Genomic DNA, 24,593 nt, shown 5'->3' with positions numbered 1-24,593 from the left:
AATTACCTCTCAAAAAAAAAAAAATACCAAAGCCATTCATTCACTCACTCCCCCACTGCAGACCAACTATGCAACAACAGCTGGAACCATGACAAACGGTATAGAAAATATTCTTCAGATCCATCTGTACCATCACAAGATTCTTCTACATACTCCTTTCCTTCCACACAAGTCCCAAGGCTACTCTTGTGTAGTCTAATCCTTAAGTGAAAGACTAGACTGAAAAAAATACATACGCATCATCTGGTAATTGATAAAGAATCAATTCCTTCCATTATCTGGAAGGTTCCAAGTCAATATAAAACCTGCTTAAAGTAGTTTTAAAAGAATGCAACAATATATTAAGAAATATTAAGTATGAGATATTTATTAATGGTTAAGAAACACATTATATACCTCAGATACTACTATGAAAAATCTGATATTTAATTCCTGATTGACCATATCAGGTAGAAAAAAAATTTAGTTTGCCAGACAGAAAATTCAGTATCTTTCACAAATGCCAAAAGCTTAATTATCAAGTTTTCTATAATATTGGTCAAATCATACATTAACAGAGACGAAAAAAACAGATGTATGTGCAACAATTAGGTGACAACTAGTTCAAATTTTGTCAGTGTCTTAAAAATTCAGGTAAAGCCTACACTGTACAACATTCAGATAAGGGCACTGAGGACAAACACTTGACAATGATGTATCAGAAGAAACAAGGTCTAACAACTTTCTTCCTACAGTGAAATACAGTTAGTAAGTTAGATAGACCTTTTAGTCTCCTCTGTGGTATTTTTAGTAGTCAATTAGAAGGATTAAAATGCATTTGGAGTTTCCCAAATAAAGGATCAGATAGGAAGAAAGATAGGAAGTAATACAAAAAAGAAACCATCCATTATGTCTCAAGAGCCAAACCACAAAACGATGTCAGGTTACCTCAATGTCACTTGTGAAAAAAAAAATCTCTGAGTCAACCTTACTAAGCTTTGTTAAATAAATAAGAAAAAACATAATAAATCCATATATTATATGTTCTTCAGCTGATTTACTCATTGAATCCACAACTGCAGAGGGTCCATGAGGTATTATACCACTTACAATGAAATTTCTAAAAGAAGAGAAAAATATTCTTTGACCTCCAGGCATCTGCTAGTCAATGCCAGAAAAAGAACAAATTCAATACAGTACAGGTAATCCATCATGAGGAATTTAACACTCAAGAGAAGTTATAGATTGGGAAACCGTAAGTGCTAGTGGTTTTCTGAAAAATATTGAGATTTTTTGAGCAATAGGAAGTAAATGTAGGCAGGGGGAAACAAAAGAAGATAATAACTCAAGGATACCAATAAAAAACAAGGCATATAACTCAAAGTAGAGATGCACAAGCACCTCTAAGAGAGGTGCACAAGTAGGCACCTAGGTAGAGAATGATGCTTTAGCAATCAGAGGCCAGAGAAGGGGACAGGACAATGGGTAAGAGCTGCAGATGGCTGCAAAAGAAGGTCTTACCTGGAGACTCTGAGCCACAAGTCTAAGGGACAGCAATTGATATTATCCAATGGGAATGTTCACAAAAAATACGGACATATTATTTCATGAATAGAAGATATTTTATACTTACCCGATTTATATGGTTGCTCCTTAAAATAACCTGTAGTAGGGTTTTCTCAAATTCTTCCAACTTCTTGGAACACTTTTTAAGAATATGATTAGATAAGTTACAATCACTGATCAGTCCAGCTAAAGTATCAACAGCTTCTGTCCAAAAGCTCGAAAAAGGAAATTTGGGTTTACGGTAAAAAGTGATCAGGCCATCCAGCAACTGACAAACAGAATGAGATACTGTGGAAAAGTCATTTTCAAAGTGGCTTAAGTCTGTTTTCAGACTCCCTGATTCTGTCAAGTTCTTCAGTTCAAGTAGATGTTGCAAGAATTGCATGTGGGAAGACAGAGGGTTTTCCACAGTGGCACAATGTCTTCTCACAATGGGGAGTGGTAGAGGGGGTGTGGGGGTGCAGCTCTCCACAAAATTCTGGGACATCTCTGAAGGTTCACTTCTCTGCTCATTTGATAAATCACACCCAGAATCTTCCAGCAGATTTAATGTATTTTCAGAACTGCTAGGTTCCTGAGCTTGAAATTGGGAAGATGGGTCTCCTGGAAACAGAAAAGATTAGAAGTGTTACCTTTCTATTGCTAAAATTTCTTCATATAAACACTAGACATTGATTTTCCTAACTTAAAATACTAAATGAAGCATGCAGATACATATTAAGCATTTAAAAACCAGGGGTGTAAAAAATCAAATAGAAGAGAAACTGACAGAAATTGCTTAAGCTGACCATAGAAAGATCTTTCTCTTTACTAATAGAAATCAAAGGTGATTCCCCCATATATTTTCAGGTCACTATCTCTCATTCAACTATGTGCCATGCTTGAAAGATAAAGAAACCACAATACCTGAAGGAGGTAACTACAAAGCAATATGGTGTATCCAGAGATAGAGATTTACTCAGGGCACTATGAAAACAGGAGGACCACTGAACAGCACACCCTGTTGGATCAGTGCATCCTGGAAGAGGAGATAGTGGAACTAATTTATAAAGCATAAGTAGGAGCTCAAAGTAAAAGTTAGGGAAATGCAGGAAGAGAATTCCATATACCAAAGGGGTAAGAGCTAAAGCACAGATTTAAGAAGGAAAAGAAAAGCACTGTGTATATAAGGACCCACAAGTGGTTTGATACTCCTTTACAGAAAAATATAAGGCAAGATACTAAAATAAATATGTAGAGGCCAGTGTAGAGTGAGTGTAATTCAAACTTGAATTATGTAAGACCCCTTTGGAAAAATGATATACACATCCACACATATACCTGATATACAAAAATCATTATCTGTAAGCAACTTCTATATGTATACGTACTTATAATTATTCAAGTATACCCATATCTGTATGGAGAGATAAACAGATGGATAGATAGAACTAGATCTCATAGATCCTTGAAAGTATGTCGTAAAACACTAGAATCTTCTGACGTTGGCTGAGAAATACTGCAGTTAAAGCTAACTTAGTAATTTTAGGTCATTCTTTTACAGAGATGTCATCATAAGCACAAATAAGGTTATCATCTGTAAAATGATTATCAGTAAAATATACATGCAAAATTGAGAAATTCTCATTGAACATTCTAAAGCACATGCATATGTCTATGAAGCCAAGTTTGGGAAATATTGCTGCCAACAAGGAAAGAAGGAATGGGACACTAAATGGTAATGCAGGAAAGTGAAACGGTCTTATTTTTCATTTCACAGATCACTCACTCTGTTGGCTGTGTGAAGGGCAGATTTGAGGAGGACACAATGACACTGAAGAACCAGTTAAAAGGCACCTCTATTAGTCCTAATAGCCGATGACTAAAGAAATGAACCAAGCAGTTGCTGTGGAAGAGAAAGGGAGGAACTGACTAGGGAAATAAATACAAAACCTCAAACTAGAACCTAGAAGCCAGCGGTGTGGCTGGATATGCACAATGAAGTGGGAGAAGGAATAAATGCATCCTTTGTTTCTGACTCAGGTGGCTGGGGAGAGGACAGTGTTACTAACTGAAACGGTAAAAATACAAACAAAAAACCTGGCTTAGGAGAAATCATGAGAATTCAGGTTTGGTCTTGTAAACTGTGAAGCAACTGGAGGAAGTCTAGGCAAAGAGAGTCACCTGGAAATTGGCCACATGAGCCTATAGGTGAGGAACAGGTCTAGACTAAAAACACATTTTAGGAATCATCAGTGTGTAGGTGATATCTGCAGTTATGAAAATGGTTATGATCACTTGGACAGAGTATGAGCAGTGACTAGAACACAAGATCAAAGAAGGACACTGAGGAGTATCAATATTTGAGGGCTGAGTAAAGAAAAATAACACAATTACTAAGAAGACAGAGAAGGAACAATTAAAGAGGTACAAAAGGAATAATAAAAATGATTTTATTATGGGGGTGCCCAGGTGACTTAGTCACTTCAGTGTCCGATTCTTGATTTTATCTCAGGTCATGATCTCAAGGTGCATGAATTTGAGCCCCACATCGGGCTCTGTACTGACAGTGCAGAGTCAGCGTGGGACTCCCTTGCCACTTGCATTCTCTCTCTCTCAAAAATAAATAAATAAACATTAAAAAGTGATTGTGTTATGAAAGTCAAGGAAAAAGTTTCAAGAAGAAGAATTACATATAGTATAAAAGTCCATAAAACAAAAAGCTGAAAAAAATATGCTGGAATCACTCATGCGAAAATCACCAGTGATTGTATCCACAGAAACTCTGGCCAGTCAGGGTGGTGGACAGAGGCCAGAGTGCAATGGGAGTGACTGGGCAGAAAGTCTGAGAAGAAAAGCCAAGGCTTCTGAGGAGTTGTATCAGTAGAGTATAAAATGGGAGAGTAATTACAGGCAAATGTTGTATGTCAAATTGGGAGAAACTCAAGCAATTAACAGACTAAGAAGAAAAAAAAAATAACACAGAAGCAAAATCTGGAGATATGAGAAAAAATTAAAAATTCAGGTGGGGTGCCTGGGTGGCTCACTTGGTTAAGTGTCTGACTTCAGCTCAGGTCAAGATCTCACGGTTCATGAGTTCAAGCCCTGCTTTGGGCTCTGTGCTGACAGGTCACAGCCTGGAGCCTACTTTGGATTCTGTCTCTCTCTCTCTCTGCCCCTCCCCTGCTTGCGCGTGCTCTCTCTCTCTCTCTCTCTCTCTCTCTCTCTCTCTCAAAAATAAACAAACATTAAAGAAAAGAAAAAGCCAGGTGGAGCTTGGCCCTGGGAAAGGCAAAGGGAGACAGAGTCAAAGACCCCAGTGAATGGGTTGTCCTTAGCGATGGAGAAGTTTTATTTATTTTCTTCTGAGGCTGAAGGAAAGAGAATGAGAATGTATAGGGATGAGAAAGAAAACAAAAAGAAAGAAAGAAAGAAAGAAAGAAAGAAAGAAAGAAAGAAAGAAAGAAAGAAAGAAAGAAAGAAAGAAACCCTTGGCATACAGGAAGTTAAAAGAGATCTCACCTAATAGTCATCTTTTAAAGTCAAAGACAGGGGGAGACTCATTGAACAGGGCATGGGAAGAATAATGAAAGGAAAATCTACCCTCCCACCTTAGATTTAGAAATCTACCTGATTTGTTGCTCTTTAGTCCTTCAGTACAATTAGAAGGTGATGATGAAGCAAAATTGGAAGATCAGGCTTTAATTTAGACTCCATTCCATTAACAAGTGCCTACTATAACCAAAAATGTGGCCATAACCAAACAGTAAACTACCAGCAAAACTTTTAACTACGTGTGGCTATTTCTATACTAAAACAGGCACGCAGTCTGCTTGTTTTAAGCCAACAGTTTCTTTATCTTATGAGCAAGAATAAATATTTGAAATGACTTCTCACTCTTCACAAAAGTAAAGGGTGGGGATGACAGTAATTATTTAGGTAGACTATATTTTTCTGGAATTCAAAATGGTTCTTTACTAAGAAAATGAACACAAATTTAAATATTTTATGAACCTACTCAATTTTCCATCAAGTAAGCTGAATGAACTTCATGGGTGATGATTTCAGGGAAGACATAAAATGAATTCGCCTAACAACTATACCGGGAAGCAAAACACTGTTTTATTTCTGCTTTTTACTCCGCAGTGGTGCACCTTCTGGCAAGTCACAACCAGTCCATCTCATCTCTTTCATGTGCTGATAGGTACATATTTGCAGGGAGTGGTTCTACCCATGCATGTGCTACAGGCATAGAAATGCACAAACTGACCGTCATTCTTCCTGGCTGTTCAGAAAAGGCTGATGAGGGCATATATTGGAGACACCAATGCAGAAAACCACACAGAGAGGAATGTCCTTTCAGTGCCCAAAAGGAATGCACAAACTCCTCAAGAGAGGGCCACAGTGAGATTTTATGAAATATAGACTTAACAGTATTAAAGTCACTTTGTCAAAATGAATACAAGAATCTTATATTCACATTTCACTTTACAAAGCAGTTTCATGATAATAATTCGATTGTTGTTTCAAACAACCTTTGAACATGTGTTATTATTATCCCTAATTTAGCAATAAGGAAACGCAGGCTCAACTTGATTAAGAGGTCTAAGAAAAGCCACCAAGGGATAAGCAAAACCAATTACTCAGTTCCAAGTCCAATCACTTCTAACCACACCAAAAGGGTCCCTGTGTCCCCACACCAGCTTCTGTACATACCTCCTTAAAGGAGCCTTATATAACTCATGCTACTCAGATGCTGCTCACTTGCTTGGATAACTTTTCTCAAAGTAAATCTCGAAATTGGACTAACAAAGCATCGGACCCAAAGGAGAAAAGAGAAGATGAAGCCCTGTTACTTACTGCAACTTTCTGTAATTCCTGTTTTTTTCAGGAGGGACTAAGGTGAAGCAGAAATCAAATAACGCTTCTCTCTTAATTTGTTATTGGGCTGAAGGGACAGAGGGCTGTAATTTCTCTCCAAGTCATTTGATATGATCCAACCAACACGTGTGTCATTAGATTGAAAGAGATAATAAAGAATGTGCACACACATCCTAATCGAGCAGAGTCCAGCACATATTAAGTGCTCAGAAATACTACCCATTGTTATGAAATGATAATAGGCACCAAGAGTCTAAATTATGCTAAAGTGTGACATCAGATGTCAAAGTACATAAAATAAAATACCAACTAAAACTACAGATTCTGTCTAAAATATCCTGTAGTCCCTCTTCTATCCTGGACCTCAAAGACTTTCAGTTCCATTTTATGGGGCCCTCGTCTCTTCCATCTTCTTTCAGTTATTAAATTCCATCCTAACCCCACTTACCATTTAAGAGTGGATCTCCAGCATGCTCAACCAAATAGAGCTGGTGCCCTCCTGCTACACAGCCTACCCCAGAAATGCCCACCCCTGAATCAAATGTATTTTCTGCAGCCTCCCAATTTTTCACATCCACATCGATTCTTGCATCACTTATAAAATTACACCATAGAGGGGCACCTGCATGGCCCAGTCAGTTAAGTGTCTCACTCTTCGTTTCAGCTCAGGTCATGATCTCACGGTTCCTGAGTTCAAGCCTCGTATCGGGCTCTGCACTGTTAGTGCTGAACCTGCTTGGGATTCTCTTTGCCCCTCCCCTGCTCCCATTCTCTCTCTCTCTCTCTTTGTCAAAATAAATAAAATAAAACTTAAAAAATAAAATAAAATAAAGTAAAATTAGACCCATAGAACCAACTGTATAAAAGGCATCTTTTTCTGTACGGCTTGAAAATCCCATGAACTTTCTATTTATACAGCTGTACAGATCATCTTCATACACTGCACACATAAACATACAATTCTTGAGATTGCATGCTGCTAATCTCAGCCAATAGCAAGACTATTCCTCCAGCCATAAGGCCCAAATGAGGAATCACCCTTGGCAACTCTCTTCCACCCTCCACATACAGTGAAATACCACGTTACGCTGATTCTACCTTCTGTACCTGTATTAGTCAGGACTCTCCAGAGAAATGGAACCAATAGAATTTATATACAAAGAAATAGGAAGAAAAGAGATTTCTTATAAAGCATTGGCTCATGCAATTATGGAGGCTGAGAAATCCCAAGATCTGCAGTCAACCAGCTGAAGACCTAGGAGAGCAACGGTATTATAGTTCCAGTGCAACTACAAAGGCCTACAAAGGAGAGATGACAGTGTAAGTTCCAGTCTAAAAGCCAGCAGGCTCCAGCCCCAAGAAGAGTCAATGTTTCAGGTCAAGTTCAAAGGCAAGAAAGACCAATTCCCAGCTCAAAGGCAATCAGGAAGAAGGAATACACTTTCACTCAGCCTTTTTGTTCTCTTCGTGAGTTCAACTGATTGGATGAAGTCCATCCACACTAGGGTAGGTGGTCTGCTTTACTCAGTCTACTCAAATGTTAAGTTCATCCAGAAACACCTGTACAGACCCATCCGGAATAATATCTGACCAAATATCTGGGCACTAGGTGTCCCAGTAAAGTTGACACATAAAATTAACAATCATTATACACGTGAATCTGTCCTTCCCTGGTCCTCTCCCTTGCTCTAGCTCACAACATCATCATCTCTTTCACTGATTACTGAAATACCCTTGCCTAAGTGATCTACCTACCTCTGGTTCTGTCCTCTTCTAGGCCATATTCTGAACCTGACAGTCACCCTGCTGAAATACTAGTTTGATCACAGGATTGTCATCCTTAAAACCTTCCAAAGGCTTCCTTTTACCAGATAGAATCCTTCAAGATTGGAGCACCTGGGTGTGTCAGTCAGTTGAGCATCTGACTCTTGATTTCACCTCAGGTCATGATCCCAGGGTTGTGGGATCAAGCTCCGTGAGTCTGCTTGACATTTTCTCTCTCTCTCCCTCTGCCCCTCTCCCCTGCTCTCTTTCTCTCTTTCAAAAAAAAAAAAAAAAAGAAAGAAAGAAAGAAAAGAAAAGAAAAGAAAAGAAAAGAAAAGAAAAGAAAAGAAAAGAAAAGAAAAGAAAAGAAAAGAAAAGAAAAAGGATCCTCAGTTTGGCCCACAAAGCCTTTTACTGTGTGGCCCTGCTTACTTTTCCAACCTTGCCTCCATTCTCACTCTTATTTATGTGTAAGTAAAAGTGAGCCCTCACAGTTTACCAGAACACACACCATGCTAATTCATACAACTATGCATTTGCACAAGTTGTTCCCACTACATGGTGTGTTCTTATGCTATAACAGTCCAGAGATGGACTGATTCTTTAAACCCTGATTCCAGTTCTCTGTGAAACCTTCCCTGCTCTGCCCAGAGCAGATGAAAATCACTCCGCATCTGGGCTATCATGTACCATAAACATACTTCTATCACTGCATTCATCAACTTGTTCTGAGTATATGAGTGACTCCCTGTTGGAAGGGAGAGAGTCCTGAGGGCAGACAGAGTTTACTAATCTAGGAGTTTCTGTTGCTTGATGCCTGCCCTCCTACATAGTTGGTGGGTGAATACTTGTTTAATACATATATTAACAAAGAGAGAAATCAAGTAGCATCTCTTCAAATGTACTGAAATGTCATCACAGACATACAGAACTTGTCACTACCGACTAGGACTTCTTAGTATTAACCGGCACACGTACTGATGAATTGAACTTAAAAGTAGTGTTTACGCCACCTGGTGGTCAAATAGAAAATGCTATTTTAAAGTACCACGCAATTCTGAAATGATGGTGTTTCACTTGTTACCATGAGCGCTGGGTGTTTCATGTAAGGGATGAATCACTAAATTCTACTCCTGAAACCAATATTATACTATATGTTAACCAACTTGAATTTAAATAAAAATGTGGAAGATAAAAATGAAAAAAAATGTCTTCCGCCTTTGGAAGGATGTATTTTGGCATACTAAAAAGCATATTTGAGAAATGCTGACCCAAAAAATGCATGCAGTTTGGTTTGAGCCCACTGTAGCAGTTGGCACCGTAATTCCAGTTTTGAATGCACCAAGAGAGATAGCAATGTCAAATGCATGAAATGACAAGCTAATGGAATGATTGGGCTTAACAGAATTGTATCCACTGCATCAGGCTCATGAAACAAAACTGTGTTTATGTGTCAGCTTGGTCCAGAACTACTTGACAGTACATTGCCTCCCACGTTCAGTGCTCAGACCCTGAGCTTCCCTGGTTGTCCCCATCCCTCTCTCCCAAGCCAGCCTCTCAGTTTGCCAATTTAAACCTTCCTCATTGTTGTTGTTGGCTTTCTCTTCATGTTCTAAATTCCTGGACGTCACCACCTTTCCTAGAGCCTCAAAGGAATCTCTTAGGCAGATGATTCACAAATTTCTATCTCTAATCCTACCTCCTCTCCCAAGCTCAAGTCCCTATGTATCTCAACATGACTTGGTCTCAGCACTTTAAACCACATATGCCCAAAATAAACCACATCCTTCACTTACACTTGGTCCAATTCCCTGATAACACCGCTACCATGGTCTGTCTCCAACGTTTGAAACCTATGGGTCAACTGTGACTTCTTCCTTGACCCCCCCCCCATATATATTTCACTGACAAATAATATTGATTCTGCCTCACCCTTCTGTTTCTTAGATTCACTACATCTGTTCCCATTTTAGGGCCTTTGTATTAAATATTCCCTCTGCCTGCGATGCTCTCCCCCCACCGAACCCCAATTTTCTCAAGGCGGATTCCTTGCTATCATTCAAAGGTCTCTTAAAATGTCACTTCTGCAGAGAAGCCTTAGGTGACCACCCAATCTAAAAATGTCACCAGAGCAGTGTCTGTCACATTTCTGTTTTAATTCTCCAAATCTCACTTGCCACCGCCTGATCATTTCCTGCCAGTATAATCTGTCTCACCCACAAGAATGTACACAGTATGGCAGTCTTGGACTGCCTGATTTACCGCCATAGCCCACAGCCTGGAGTACGGAGAGCTCAACAGATACTTACTCAGTCAATAAAAACCGTTTTTTATATCACCTCTTTTTCCCCATGCCAAAGTAATTACATGTAAGACGTGGGCCAGGATTGTGATGTTCCTGTCTCCAACTCCTCCCTCTTCCAAACAACCCTAAACACGATGCCCAATTATTGTGTCCAAATAACGTATGCCTCACATCACCTAAATGCACCACTTTCAGAAAGCATACTGCTTGGCACATGCATAGCACACACCCAATAAATGCTACTTTTTCTTCTCTTTTCCTGCTGGAAAATCTCCAAAGGCTCCTTGCTGCCTACAGAACAAAGAATGTTTTCCACTGGCTGTCACACCTCTTCTTAATAGGCTCCAACCTAGTTTTTCATCTTATTTTCCAGAACACCTCTTCATGCTCTGTATGCCATAGTCAAATTAGACCATTTGCCAGCAGATTCCTGTGTCTGTGCTTTACACTGTTCCCTCTTGCCTGAAATTTCCTCATATCCATAGCTTTCTAAATCTTACCCATCCTTCAAAGTCAGCAACACCCTCAAAAAAGACTTTGAAAAGTCCTTTCTCTAAGGCAAACCCTCTCTATTCTATACATTAGTATCTTTCTCTGGACCATAGTTTCATTGGGTATCATTAGTGATGTGGTCTTGCTCCCAATAGACTCTGTGAGCCCATGGACAGGACATAGACCTTATATCTCCTTACATTCTCCACATTGTTTGTGCTGAACAGCTACAGAATAAAAAGGGACTGAATAAATGAACAACAGACTTTCTCTAACAGAAAAGGATTTTTAGGACAAAATTAGAAGCTGATAAGAAAATGCAATTTCTTCTTGAATTCAGTTATTTGGGGGGCAAAGATAGCAATGTAGGTAAAAAAGCATAGTCCTAATTTCATTTTCTAACAAACAGCAAATACCATGGTGAGAGACCATGAACACACATATAAAAGCCCTACAGAATAACATCAAGTCCCTGAAAATACAACCCTCTACCAAATGAACCGATGAATCCACCTGCATAACTTCCATCCATCAGTGTGAGGATGTCATGAATGCCATGCAGAATTGGTAAAAACAATACAATCACTGACATCAGCAATACACCACATTCATTGGCCTCCCAATGCTGTGAATGCCCAATGACACAGCTCTCTACAATCTAGCCCTAATCACCTTTCCTACTGAGATCGCACACATCTCCAATCTCTCCTGACCAAGTCTCTTTCCAAAAGAATTTGCCTGAATCTATTTTCCACCAAGCCCTTGATGCCACTGCTTTGACTTCAGCTCTTCACCATAGAGTTTCAACAGCTCACATCTGTACTGCTGAGATGTTACCTTCAAGCTGGCTCAGTCCCCCAAGCTCACCCTGCTAGACAGCTGAGGCTGGCATTCATTTCCAGTGATGTGCCCACTTCACTCTCTTTATCAAAAATCAGAAGCACTGAGATCTTTTACACAGTACAATTTTTCCCAACCTATATCACCATAAGGGGAACATATTAAAATTAAGTATTCCTAGGCACAATAAATCAGTGTTTCCAGGAGAGGGCTCCAGGAACTTGTAGCTTAAATAAACATCTCAAGGGAGTCTTATAATTGGGTAAGTCTCAAAAACACTGCTCTGCACTACTCCCAAACTTAGGCATTCAGCCTGCTTCATGTGTTTCTTGCTGGGCTACAGTTCTCCTACTTATAAGATCTTACACTGGTGGTTTTCAACCTTCCCTGCACATTAAAGTGACTTTGGGAACATTTCAAAACTCCAATGCCAGACCACATCCCATTCTAAGTACCATGCCAGAATCTCAGGGGTCTATCCCAGATGCCAATATTGTTTTTAAAGCTCCCCAGGTGATTCTAGTGTGAGAATCACTATCTTAGATTAATTTATATTTGTTCTGATTTCTCCAGATAGCAGAGAACTGGACTGTGGCCCATTCCTTCATGCCATTGCCATTTCCATCTTCAAGTCTCCCGGAAATATCCATTTCCAATTCTTTATGCGTTCATGTTTAATTCACATTTAATCTTTCAGAGTTCAGCTGGAATCCCACTTCCTTTTCAGGGTCATCTTTGCCACTGCATCTCCTATTTTGCAAAAGTAGAGCCTTCTATTTTCTAGCTGTCTCCTTCTCACCTTATCTAAGCCAGCATCACGTCCCTTCTGGACCACAGCCTTGGACTCCTACCCGGAAGTCTGCTTCCCCTCCCACTTACATTCTCCACACAGCAACTGCAGCAAAAAGTTCAGAGCTCCTGTTTCATGCTCACCAAAGGATTCCCACTGTGCCTAAAGGCCTACCCACTGGAGCAAGCCCTGCGTCGTCAGCACCCCCGCCCTCTCTCTGGTCTCATCTCACTCACTGTGCTCTCTTTCTGCTCACTAAGCGTGCAAGCTAGTTCCCGCCTCAGGGGCCACTCAGATGCTGCTGCTCCTTCAGGAGTCAGCTCAAACACCTCCTTCTCCATCAGGTCTCTCGGATCACCCAGTCTGTTAGTAGCCCTGCCCCATCCCCAGGCGCTCCATCACTCCAACCTGCTGTATATTTTTTTTTCCACAGCTTTTAACACTCCCCAAACTTTTCCTGCTTATCAGTTTACTTGTTATTGTCTGCCTACTCCACAGGAGTATCGATTCTGTTTCTTCATTCTTTTTCACCACAACCTCCAGAAATCACAGCTTCTGAGGAAATGAATCAACTAACGAATGAGTGACCATGAATAAATATAACCCAAAACGAAACTGTATACATCATATGTGGTTCTTCATATGTGTCCATCTCAGGAGATCTTGCCTCTCCAACCAGACAATAAACTCACAATAGGAAGCAAATAAACTTCTTTTTTTCCAATCTTGAAAGTCAAGCACAGTACTGAGCAAATATCATACATTTAAGCACTTACTTGTTGATTATTTTGGGCTATTTTAGAAGATCTTCAATATTGGATTGAAAGAAAAAGATAAGTGTTTTTTTTTTTTAATGTTTATCTTTGACAGAGAGAGACAGACAGCACATGAGCAGAGGAGGGGCAGAGAGGGAGACACAGAATCCGAAACAGGCTCCAGGCTCCAAGCTGTCAGCACAGAGCCCAACACGGGGTTCAAACTCACAGACAGCGAGATCATGACCTGAGCCAAAGTCGGATGCTCAACCGACTGAGCCACCCAGGCACCCTGATAACTGGTTTTTTTAAACTGTCTTTCAGTGTCCTACAGTCTTTTGACCCACAGGCATCCACACCTAAATGATAAGGTGTACTATATCACACCCGAACAAACACAATACGAAGTCTCTCATTCTAATTCACCCTCCAATTTTTTCACGTTTCAATTCCATTCTCTAAATTACACCCATCTTATAAAGTACCATCCAACTTGTAAATCCATGAGTGTAGGCTTTGCCTGTTTGTGGCCACTGAATTGCCTGGTACAGAGTCAAGCCCATTTTTGTCTGACTGAGGTACATCTGTGCAGATCAAGCAGAGAGAGATCTCAATCAGGTAACTGCTACAGGGATGGTCCAAGTCTCAGCTGCATCTCTAGAAATAAGGCCTTCCTCTGACTAGAACATTTTTTAAAGCCTTCTTTGTATAGGCCTGTGGTTACAGGCTTTGGTTTCAAGATTTTATTATTATGTACATATGACGTATCAAAGCCAGTCCTTGAAATCTAGGTTTTGTTCAAAAGCTATCAAAAAGTTGGGGCACTTAATTGACTGGGGACGGCTCAGTCAATTAAGCCTCCAACTTCGGCTCAGGTCATGATCTTACAGTTTGTGAATTTAAGTCCTGCATCAGGCTCTGTGCTGACAGCTCAGAGCCTGGAGCCTGCTTCAGATTCTTTGGCTCCCTCTCTCTTTGCCCCGCCCATGCTCATGTTCTGTCTCTCTCTCTCTCTCTCTGTCTCTCAGAAACAAATAAAAACATTTTAAAAAGCTATCAAGGGGCGCCTGGGTGGCGCAGTCGGTTAAGCGTCCGACTTCAGCCAGGTCACGATCTAGCGGTCTGTGAGTTCGAGCCCCGCGTCGGGCTCTGGGCTGATGGCTCAGAGCCTGGAGCCTGTTTCCGATTCTGTGTCTCCCTCTCTCTCTGTCCCTCCCGCTGTTCACGCTCTGTCTCTCTCTGTCCCAAAAATAAATAAACGTTGAAAAAAAAATTTTTTAAAGCTATCAAAAAGTCACTCTGCAGTACTAAAACCAATGTTTAAAACCTTACTGACAATCACAAATACTAAGGAAATTGCTTTCTATGAACCAGAGGAAAAGAAAACATAAAATTTAGGTAATCGCAGTTATTTTGCTAGTATCACTTAAAATAATATTTTATTTATACCCAATGTGGGGCAATACTACCTTCCAACATCACTTTCTTATTTATTTCAGAATCAGTAACAGTTCAGTCTGTCCCCAGGTAAATGCAAACATATATCTTCAAATAACTTAGGCTTCCCTAAGTCTTAGGATACAGACAACATTTATAAAACCCCCTTTAATCTTCAGTTCTGGTGACTAAAGACAATGTTTCTTCCAAGTGCTGAAAATTATAATAACAAGCCATGGTACAAGCCTGTCATCCTACAAGTGCCTTTCAAAGCCTTGATGTATTTACCTATTATCTCCCCAGGGTGCTAGCAGTTCCCATAAAGTCTGTTAACCCAGGTGAGGGGATCCTGCTCCAAGACCCTCACTGACTCTTGCAGGGCTCAGAAATCACCACTCCTTTTCATACAAAGATGTCACTCCAAGAGGAATCTGATAATGGATCTTGCAGGTACCAAAAAGAAATTATAAAATGTTGGCTCATTAAATGCACATTCCCTTTCTCTCCCAAAATGCAAAATCCTTTTTGACCTGATCATCAGCAATTTCTGCTAAGTGAATGTTATAATAGCATTATAAGAAAAGCATTGTAAAAGCTCAGAGGTGAAGATTATTCCATTGTAGAACCACATACATGACCCTTTTCTCTAAAAACTCACAAGACTTGAAAATATTGATAATACCTTTAGACCGACAGACAATCCAGAAACAGAAAAATACTGTAACTGGCCAATTTTGAATCTAGGAATGAGATGCCTTTCATTTCACCATGGAATACAACATTTGATGGATGACAGAATAGCTCATCATATGTCTTAAGTATATGAACTAATTACCAGCTTGTTATGAAGACCAAGAATCAGTCACGTGGCACTGTTTGGAGACATACGCATTTCCATAGCACACATTCTCTTTTAAAAGTATAGTCTATCTGTCAGTAAATCCCCAAATGACAACTTTGTAAGAACATACGGATGTGGCCAAAAGTCATATGCTTAATTCCATAGAATCTGTTCTTTAGCAGAAGGAGACAAAGCAAAAATATTCTTAATTCCGAAAAAAGAGGCATAGCCAGAGACAGCTTGGTAGTCAATTATCACACTGCCAATTATGATTAAAATATATTCTTGTAAGTAGTAAAAAGGAGAGCTCAAAGTCAATTTTCTGAAGACACCACATTGCTAACCAAGCAAAACTCATTTCCACTGATAGTCCTGAAAGTAAAGTCTATTCTCAGAGGTTCTGGTTTTTGTAACTTGTGAGGCCAAGTTACAGAGCAGGACAACACAGCTTTGGTATTATGGTCCATTCATTCATCACTTATTGTAAAACTCAGTGGCCTAGGAAATTAAGTAAACTTGACCAAAGAGCAACATAATCTCTTAACATTAAAATGAAATTAAGACACATTTTTTTTTCAGGGAGAAAATAAACCACACTAAATATATTCTGCCTTGCCAGAATAGATGATTCCACAGAACATATGCTGTATTCGATGCTACAATATAAAGGCACTGGAAGAAGGGCTGAGAGGACTCACATGGTAAATAAGAACATATGGATATAGCCAAAAGTCAGAGACCTGTCATGCCTCCTACGATCAAAGAACTAAGAAAAAGGCAAGCCAACAAACACCTCTGCTACATGGCAAAGGTAGTGTGAAGCAGAGGTACCGAGGTAGAGGGGATTTGTTATAGAAACACAGAGGAATTAGTTCAAACTGGGGGAAAACCTGAAAGATTCCATAGAATACGAGAGTCAAGGGATCGACGACAGTGCTTTCATTAGGGAGGCCTTTCCTACCAGGAAGGTGTGTGAGCAAAGGTAAAGCGACAGCGGTCTGAGCAGTGGCTCAGAAAAGGTGTGGCTGGAGCAGAAGGAAAGCAGAGGCATCCAAGAGTACGGTACGGGGCTGAGAAAAGATTCCGAGTTCACAGTGGCAAAGAACTTGAACGCAACCTGCTCCTAGACAACAGAAAACTATCCACTGCTTAAAACGTGATCTAAACTATCTTAGAAGAAATTGCAGAGGCAAAATAAATAAATAAATAAATAAATAAATAAATAAGGTGTGTGACAGATAACCTATAGAGAACCCTCTTGAAACAGTCAAGGAAGGAGTGATGACATTTTCCCGATGAAAGAAAAATCACAGGGTTCATTGTGGAAGGAGAACACATCGAATTATATGACTGAGAAATCAAAACAGGACAGAAATCAGATTAGGACTTTTTGTAACAATATAGAGACAGAGAATGAAAATCAAGTTCCATTAATGTATCTCTCAAAATAATTAAACAGAGTAGCAGCTGAATTCCTACAAAATTTTCTAAGCAGTTTACTGAAAGAAATCAGGCTGCCAGGCCTGAGGACCTTCCACGTTTGCTAATGGACTGGAACTGAGAAAAGTTTTACTACTGGAAAGAAAAAAACCTTAAACACCCTTAAACCTTTGTTCTTTTCTTTCCTACTAGTAGAATCTGCTAAACCAGATAGATCCAGGTCTTTGCAAGACAGATTTAAATAATAAAATTCTCATGTCCAAAGGAAAAAAAAAATAGGTTCGTCTGCTGCTAAGCAATCAATGGCAATTCCCAGCAGACTACCAAGGCCAAGGAGGAAGGAAACGTATTTACTTTTTGTCCTTGCATCAGGAAGCTTGGTGCCAAGCATTCTCCATTAACCTTGATTGTCCATCTTTTTCCTTCTCATCATCATCCTCATTTTATAGAGGAGAAAAGTGTGTTTCGTGTGAGATCTATGATTTGCCTAAAAGAACTTAGTTAATGTTGGTAGAGCTGATATTCTACCCAGATTCATCTAACTCCAACCCTCTTGCTCTTCCCAATGAGCAATCTACCTCCAGAGTTTGCCCTCAGCAACCCTTCCCACCATCAATAACACCTCCGTGCCCTCTGTTGGATCTTTCTTCCCTCATTTATGATTGTGCATTCTTAAAATAATCGTTGAGTATCTCCTGCATGCTTGACCTTGATGATGAGCATTCATTAGTGCATTAAATTGTTATATGTTAAGTATGGTGCTCTAGGCATCACCCTTTCTTTATTCAAACGTGTGTCAGTATGGATGTTACAATCACATCATTTCTATTTTCTTCCCAGATGCCTTCTGGTAAACAAATAACTCCATGATATTCATGCCATAAATACTGTACTACTTCCCAATAAATGTAGAAAATTTTAAATAGTTGGAGAAAAAAAGAGTATTTACTATGGAACTATTTAAAATATATTTTCTTAGTTATCTGAGAAATTTTAATAGCTGAGAATTTTTGGTAAAGTTAACACTGTTAACAAAATCCTAAATTACAACCATGCTGCCACAAGGCTTATAGTGTAACAACTAAGGAGTGTGTTTGTGTGTAAAAGCAAGTGCCCTGTTACTTAAATATTTACTGACAAATCACACAGTAGAAAACATCTCTGTATCAATGTATATAGGATTTCTCAGAAAAGTCTCAAAAGTATTGCCGATAAGATTTTATAGCCTACTTATACAAGAAGTCACCTATTACACGTGAGTTGACCTTTCTCCAGAGGCTTTTTGACTCATCACAGGCTGCTAAGTATTACTACTAACTCAAGGACTCTGAACAGTAATGAAATAATGGCAATCACATAAGGAGATCCATTTTACAAGTGCACCACAACCTGTTCAATAAGCTACCTACTATAATAAACAAATAATACTGAAGGAAGAACAGAGATACAACTATTCCCTAATTTTTAAAAACAAATGCCTTATGACATTGCTTTTACAGGGTAAAAGGAGCTATCTGCTACTATTTACACTTACAGGAGAAGAAAAAAAAATGGATTGGAACAAATGCCAGTTTTCACTTCATAGTTGCTCACTATTCACACAAAAAGGCTTGAGATGCCCACCTAGGACCCAACTTCAAACCCATCCATGTTGTGAGTATACCCAAACATGTATGAAGACAACTAAACGGTCCTTCCCCCAGCTGCCTACAGACCCACCGTCCCCTCTCACCGGTGTCAAGACATTAATGTAGACTAATTTTATAGTCAGATGTTTCCCCCCAGTGGGCCAAAAGCAGTGTCTTCTACTCTAATAAAGATTTGCAGCATACCGCAGAGATAGCCCTAGTGAAATAAGGGTATTAAAACTAGGTAGGATTAACAATGAAAACGGGTAATACGAACATTTGAGTTAAATATAGAATATAAAAGTTTGCCTTAGAGACGTCTGGGTGGTTTAGTCAGTTAGTCGTCTGACTCTGGATCTCGGCTCAGGTCATGATCTTATGATTCATGAGTTCAAGCGCTGAGTCGGGCTCAGTGCTCACAGTGAAGAGCCTGCTTGGGATTCTCCTTCCCTCTTTCTCTGCCGCTCCCCTGCTGGTGTGTGTGTGTGTGTGTGTGTGTGTGTGTGTGTGTGTGTGTGTGCGTGCACGTGCGCACGCATGAGCGTGTGCTCTCTCTTTCAAAATAAATAAACATTAAAAAAGTAATAATAATAAAAAATAAAAGTTTGCCTACACCAGTGGTTCTCAATCCTGAGGGTACTTTAGAATAACCTAGAGATTACTAAAGAATACTGATGCTTCAATCCAATCCACAGAGATTATGATATAATTGGCCTGGGGGGAAACCCAGGCATTTAGGATTTTTAAGAGCCCCTCAGGCGATTCTAAGGCACAGGGAGGGTTCAGGGCCACCGTCTGAAACTCTAGCCTCACGTCTACAAAGAAGGCAAAGTCTTTCAGAAAGACACTTTAAAAATAAAAATAAAATTTGAAATTTAAAGTTGCAAATCTGACTAATGGTACTTTTCTTTTTCACATGGACCTATAGGTACAAAAGGCCTAGATTCATATGGCATTTGCTGTTAAAAAGGTAAGTGAGCCGTTAAGTTTGTTATCACTGTGTTCACCATCACAGACGTCTGTACACGGACGAAGCACTTCTTTAAAGAAAAATTTCAGAGGAACTGGAAAAGTACAGATCACTGAAGCATACAGTTCTCCAGGTCCGGCTCCTGCTGTATTTCTCGCCCCATCAGACATCAGAGAGCTGCACAGCCACACAAAGCAGCTCACCAGCGTGGACTTGGCCTACTTTGGACTGACTCCTGCTTGGAAATTACCGATATGATGAGACACCTTGCGGTTCACAGGATAAACACTTCATAAAGTACACAGGTAGAAGTAACTTCAGAGTTATTAAAGGCACAATTATTAGCAAAACAGTTTATTAAAATATGCAAAATATCATCTGATTTGTATGACCTGGGTTGAAGAATAAGGTCACTTTTTCCTGTTACTGGAGTATCAATGGAAAGGAGAAAGGGACCTAAATTCTGTATATTCTGCTTTATTGATGAATTAGAAAAACTTCAAATATAATAAAAAGTATGTAGAAGGATCAGAAGCATTGTTCAAATTTTTATCAGTTACTTCTACACCACTGTGGTTAGTTGTCAAACTGATATAAAATGTTGACATTTTGTATGTCTTATATTGCATTTTACATAGAAAACCTGGCCTTAGGTCACAAAAATTATTTCTGCTACAAATATTTACAAGCCTAACCAGTAATGATAAATCAAATATCAAGCCCAGAAACATCTTTGAAAAACCACTGTGTGAAAGATCTTGTTGAATCAAGCACCAAGGGAGGGCACAAAAGCAACTTAGTCTTTGTTCTTCATGTGACTTATTAATTAAAAGAGTAATGCAGAATTGTTACAGCTAGGCTTCTACAAGCATGAAGAACCAGCTTTCTCTGGAAGCAATCTTTCCCTTCTTTATTTCAAAGTGTAAAACTTGGCAGACATGGTCTGAATGTATTAAAGACACATAGGCAATCCTTCTCTCTGACTCCGAGAGAAATGGGAGAGACTGAAAACAAGAAAAATTATCACATGCTCACTATAAAATAATTGATGATGGGAAACAATGGATTCACTGAATAGTTGAGAGCGGCTCGCAACCTGGGTCTCCCTCACAGCCCACATACCCCACAGCTGAGTGCTCTCTGATGTATTTTTTTTTTTCATGCTAACTCTAAGAAATGCTTGCAAGCAGTTTAAATTTTAAAATTCACATAAATGAGGTTTCCAAAACAGGAGACCTGAGTGAAAAGACCACCATCTCCCTGCAGTATAAGGGAAGCATAACGAGGCTCCTCCTGGTAATGAGCCCTCCCACATAAATGATAGAAGAGCCAAGGGTGGTCCCCTGTGCAGCCCCTCCCCTACACATATTCACTCCCCAAGCGCAGTACTTTGCTGCTGGTTTTCTGCCACTTTCACTGAGACCCTTGCTTTGTCTTCATATTCAATTTAGGAATTCATTCAAATTCATTTTGTACTGAAGTTAGCTATTTACTTCTCAGTATGACCAAGAATATAATGCAAGTGTGTGTGTTTATTGTTCCACAGACATGATACGAGACTTTATTTATGAATAAATGTGTTTTGTCTTATTGCCTGGAAAACGCTAGCATTCATTTGCTGCAATACAGTTCTTTTTAGCTATGTTACTTTATGTACTTTTTAAGGATTGGTAAAATAGTATAATCAGAATTTAAGGCTTTCTACTGAATTTTAGGATAAAGCATCCTACATTTCTGATCCCAAAATTTTCCTCTACAAGATGTATTCAAAATTACTTAAAACAGATATTAAAAAGGATGTTTCCCCTGCAAAAAAGGGGAGGGGCTATCTTACACAAATGCACATCTTATATACCAGGATATCTGTATCCAGAATCTTCTATGATAGCACATACCAGCGCTTATGAGGATGGGATGAGGGAAGTAAGGATGGAGGGAGGGAGGGAGGGAAAGAAGGGAAAGGGGATAAAGAAGGAAGAGAGAAGTTCTCCTACATCAAAAATCAACAGTATCCATTCCTTGGATTCCTATTATATTTATACACATATTTCACTGAACAGTATGGAACACTATGAAACACAGTTGTTAGAATGATGTCAAGGTTACTAGTTTTTGTTTGTTCATTTTCTCTAATTTCTACTATCTGTCAGAGCTCCTTCAGGCTCTCAGTGAACACTTTCTCAATTCTTGGGTGACCAGGGCCAAATATTATCTATTGGTATTAAGACATCTTTCAGAGGCTAGCCTACAAATCCCTCTGGATTTATCACTTACATGTTTTAAACAGGGGATGAATAGGTTTCTACTGACCCATTTTCTGGAGAGGTCTTATTATGTTCCCTGAACATATATTTCACTTTAATTTATTTAAACCAGGGGTTCTCAAACTTCAGTTTTCATCAGAATCAGTTGGAGGATCTGTTAAGCCACAGGTCGCTGGGCTCTACCCCCCAGAGTTTCTGATTACGGTAAGCAAAGGGTGGGATTGAGAATCTGCATTTTTAACAAGGTCTCACCTGATACTGATGCAGCTGGCCGGGGGCCACACTTTGAGAACCACCAGTTTAAGAAAACACCTCAAAGTACTAGAAAAGCACTGTTCCAGAATTTTACAAGAATTCCACTCCACTTACTATCTGTTTGGCCTTTGGCAAGTTACTTAATTCTGCTTTCCTCATTTAATTTTCTACAACCGAGGCACCAGGTGGAGATGGCTGAGACAAGAGTTGAAGCAGCAGGCAAAGAAATACGAGAATGAAAATCCAAAAGCAGTTTGAAACAGCAACAACGGAACAGCGGGACAGATTGGAGACTGAGGGACGCTGGAGGAGGAGAAGGGAACAAAAATGAACTTTACATGACAGCTGCCAGGAATGAACTCAGCAAAAACACGAATCAAGGGGCACCTACTCCTACCTTCAAAAGAGTCTCAGAAGAAGAAATGTTGGCCCCTTCTTGAGGTCCAGGGCCAGGCCCAACACTTGTGCTCCATATTTCTTCTGGGATTCGGGTCCCAAGCCCTTGTGATTCCTTTACTGTCCTCTTCCTACCAAATCTTCCACTGTCCCCTCTCTACTAATTCCTTCCTACCAAGGTACCAGCGTGCTGATGTCTTTTCTATGTTAACAATAAAAAACTTTCTCTCTACTTTGCCCCCTCTCCAGCTACCAACCTACCTCTTCTCCTTCCCTTCACAAACAAACTCCACCCCAAAACAGTCCACAGTCCTTTGCTACTCAAACTCTAGTCCTCAGACCAGCACTATCAACATCACCTGAGAGATTATCAGAACTGTAGAATCTCAAGCCTTCTCCCATTTACCCTATTTACCCAGTTTCCGTCTTGCTTTGATAATGAAATTGCTATTACTCCATTAATTTTCCCAGTCTAAACAACAGTCCGTGGTCATCTAACTGGATTCTACTCACTCCACAATGAATTTATTGTAAAAAATAAATTTCAAGATGTCTAGGGTCAAAATATTAAATTCAGAATCCTCAATGATACCTTTAGATTTCTAACAGAATCTACAAAATCAAATCCAGAGAAACAGCAGGGCATTTAAAAACACAGACAAAACCTGCAAAAAATAAACATAATCCTAAATATAAGGGCCAGATTAAAGTTTACCACAGGTTAAACTATTCAAAAAAATTACACTGAAAAAGATCCTGGAGTTCAAAGGTATTTTGAACAGTTTTAGCTTTTGTTCCATAGATGAGAAGACAGAATTCTCACTCTCCATTTCTCCAGTTCTGGTCAAACTATCTATGCACACATGGCTCCCTCAAAGGTAGGAGCCCTGACACTCACCCTACCTTAGTGAGTATCTCCTTCCCTAGGATGCTTTGGTCTTGCTCTCCTGATCCTCCTCCAGCACTATAGTGGTTTTGTAGATACCCAGAAATGACAAATCAGCCAGGCCCCTTTGTTCCAGGTAATAACACTCACATAAACCATGTCTAAACTTATTCATTCAACAAATATCCCCAAGTTCCCCCACCCAGCCGCCCACTACCTCATGCCAGGCATTGTGCTAACCCTACAAATACAGCAGTGATGAGAAAAAGCACACTCCTGCAAGCATGGGCTTTAGGTCCTACAGGGAAGACAGGCTGCTTAAACAATTACAATTTGGCTCACAAATGCTGTGAAAAGTACAGAATAGTATAGTCCCCCAGCAGGAGAATCTAATCTAGTCTAAGGAGGCAGTCAGCAAAGGCAGAAAGGGTATTAAAACTACATCAGAAAAAAAGAATAGCTCACAACCAGACAAAAAGGATTGGAAGAACATATCCTACAGAGAGAAACAACACGTGTAAAAGCCTAGAACTGAAAGAGAACAAGGTGGATTCGAGTAAAGTGAAAGAAATTTTGCGCATTTCAGTGCAGAATGTCGAGGACATAGTGATGACAGGTTGGGCTAGAGAAGAAAGCAAGCGCCAAATAGTGGAGAAACTTGCAGCCTATTTTAAGAGCTGTAGATTTAACCTGAAGTAAATGAGAAGGCTTGAGTCTGGGCTACAATCTAGCTTTGAAAGTGGCAAGGCTACGACTCTAAACATGGAGTCTAACTGGGATAAATCAGGCAGGACCAAGGTCAAGGCTTCAACTCTAAACACGGAGTCTAACTGGGATAAATCAGACAGGACCAAGGTCGTGGCACTGGACTGGAGAGAAGTAGAAAGAATCCAGAGATACAAAGTAGAGTCGCCCTAATTAGGGGATTACCTGGACATTCACGATACCTCCCTGGAATGCAGCTCAGACAAAGAAGATGGTTGTGACACACAGTGAGATTCAGAGCCTCATACGAGGAAGAGCAGGGCTGATGATGTCCACCTGGAACACTGCCCTCACCTGAGCCCAGCCTCCGGAGCTCCTTGTTTCTTTCAGGCCCAGGCCCTCCCTGGTACTCCTGTGGCC

The 24,593-nt window shown here is 39.9% G+C and overlaps 1 protein-coding gene across 1 annotated transcript in view; it reads right to left on the bottom strand.

Annotated features, from left to right (window-relative positions):
* Positions 1 to 24,593, bottom strand: part of MEI4 (meiotic double-stranded break formation protein 4) — a 202,754-nt gene that overhangs the window by 140,622 nt on the left and 37,539 nt on the right. The window contains exon 3 of the mRNA XM_006931862.3: positions 1,613 to 2,148. Coding sequence (XP_006931924.2) covers positions 1,613 to 2,148 — 536 coding nt within the window. The remainder of the gene's footprint in view (positions 1 to 1,612; positions 2,149 to 24,593) is intronic.

This window comes from Felis catus, chromosome B2 (genome assembly GCF_018350175.1).
Source record: "Felis catus isolate Fca126 chromosome B2, F.catus_Fca126_mat1.0, whole genome shotgun sequence".
NCBI lineage: Eukaryota > Metazoa > Chordata > Mammalia > Carnivora > Felidae > Felis > Felis catus.
This window is presented reverse-complemented; position numbering and strand designations above follow the sequence as displayed.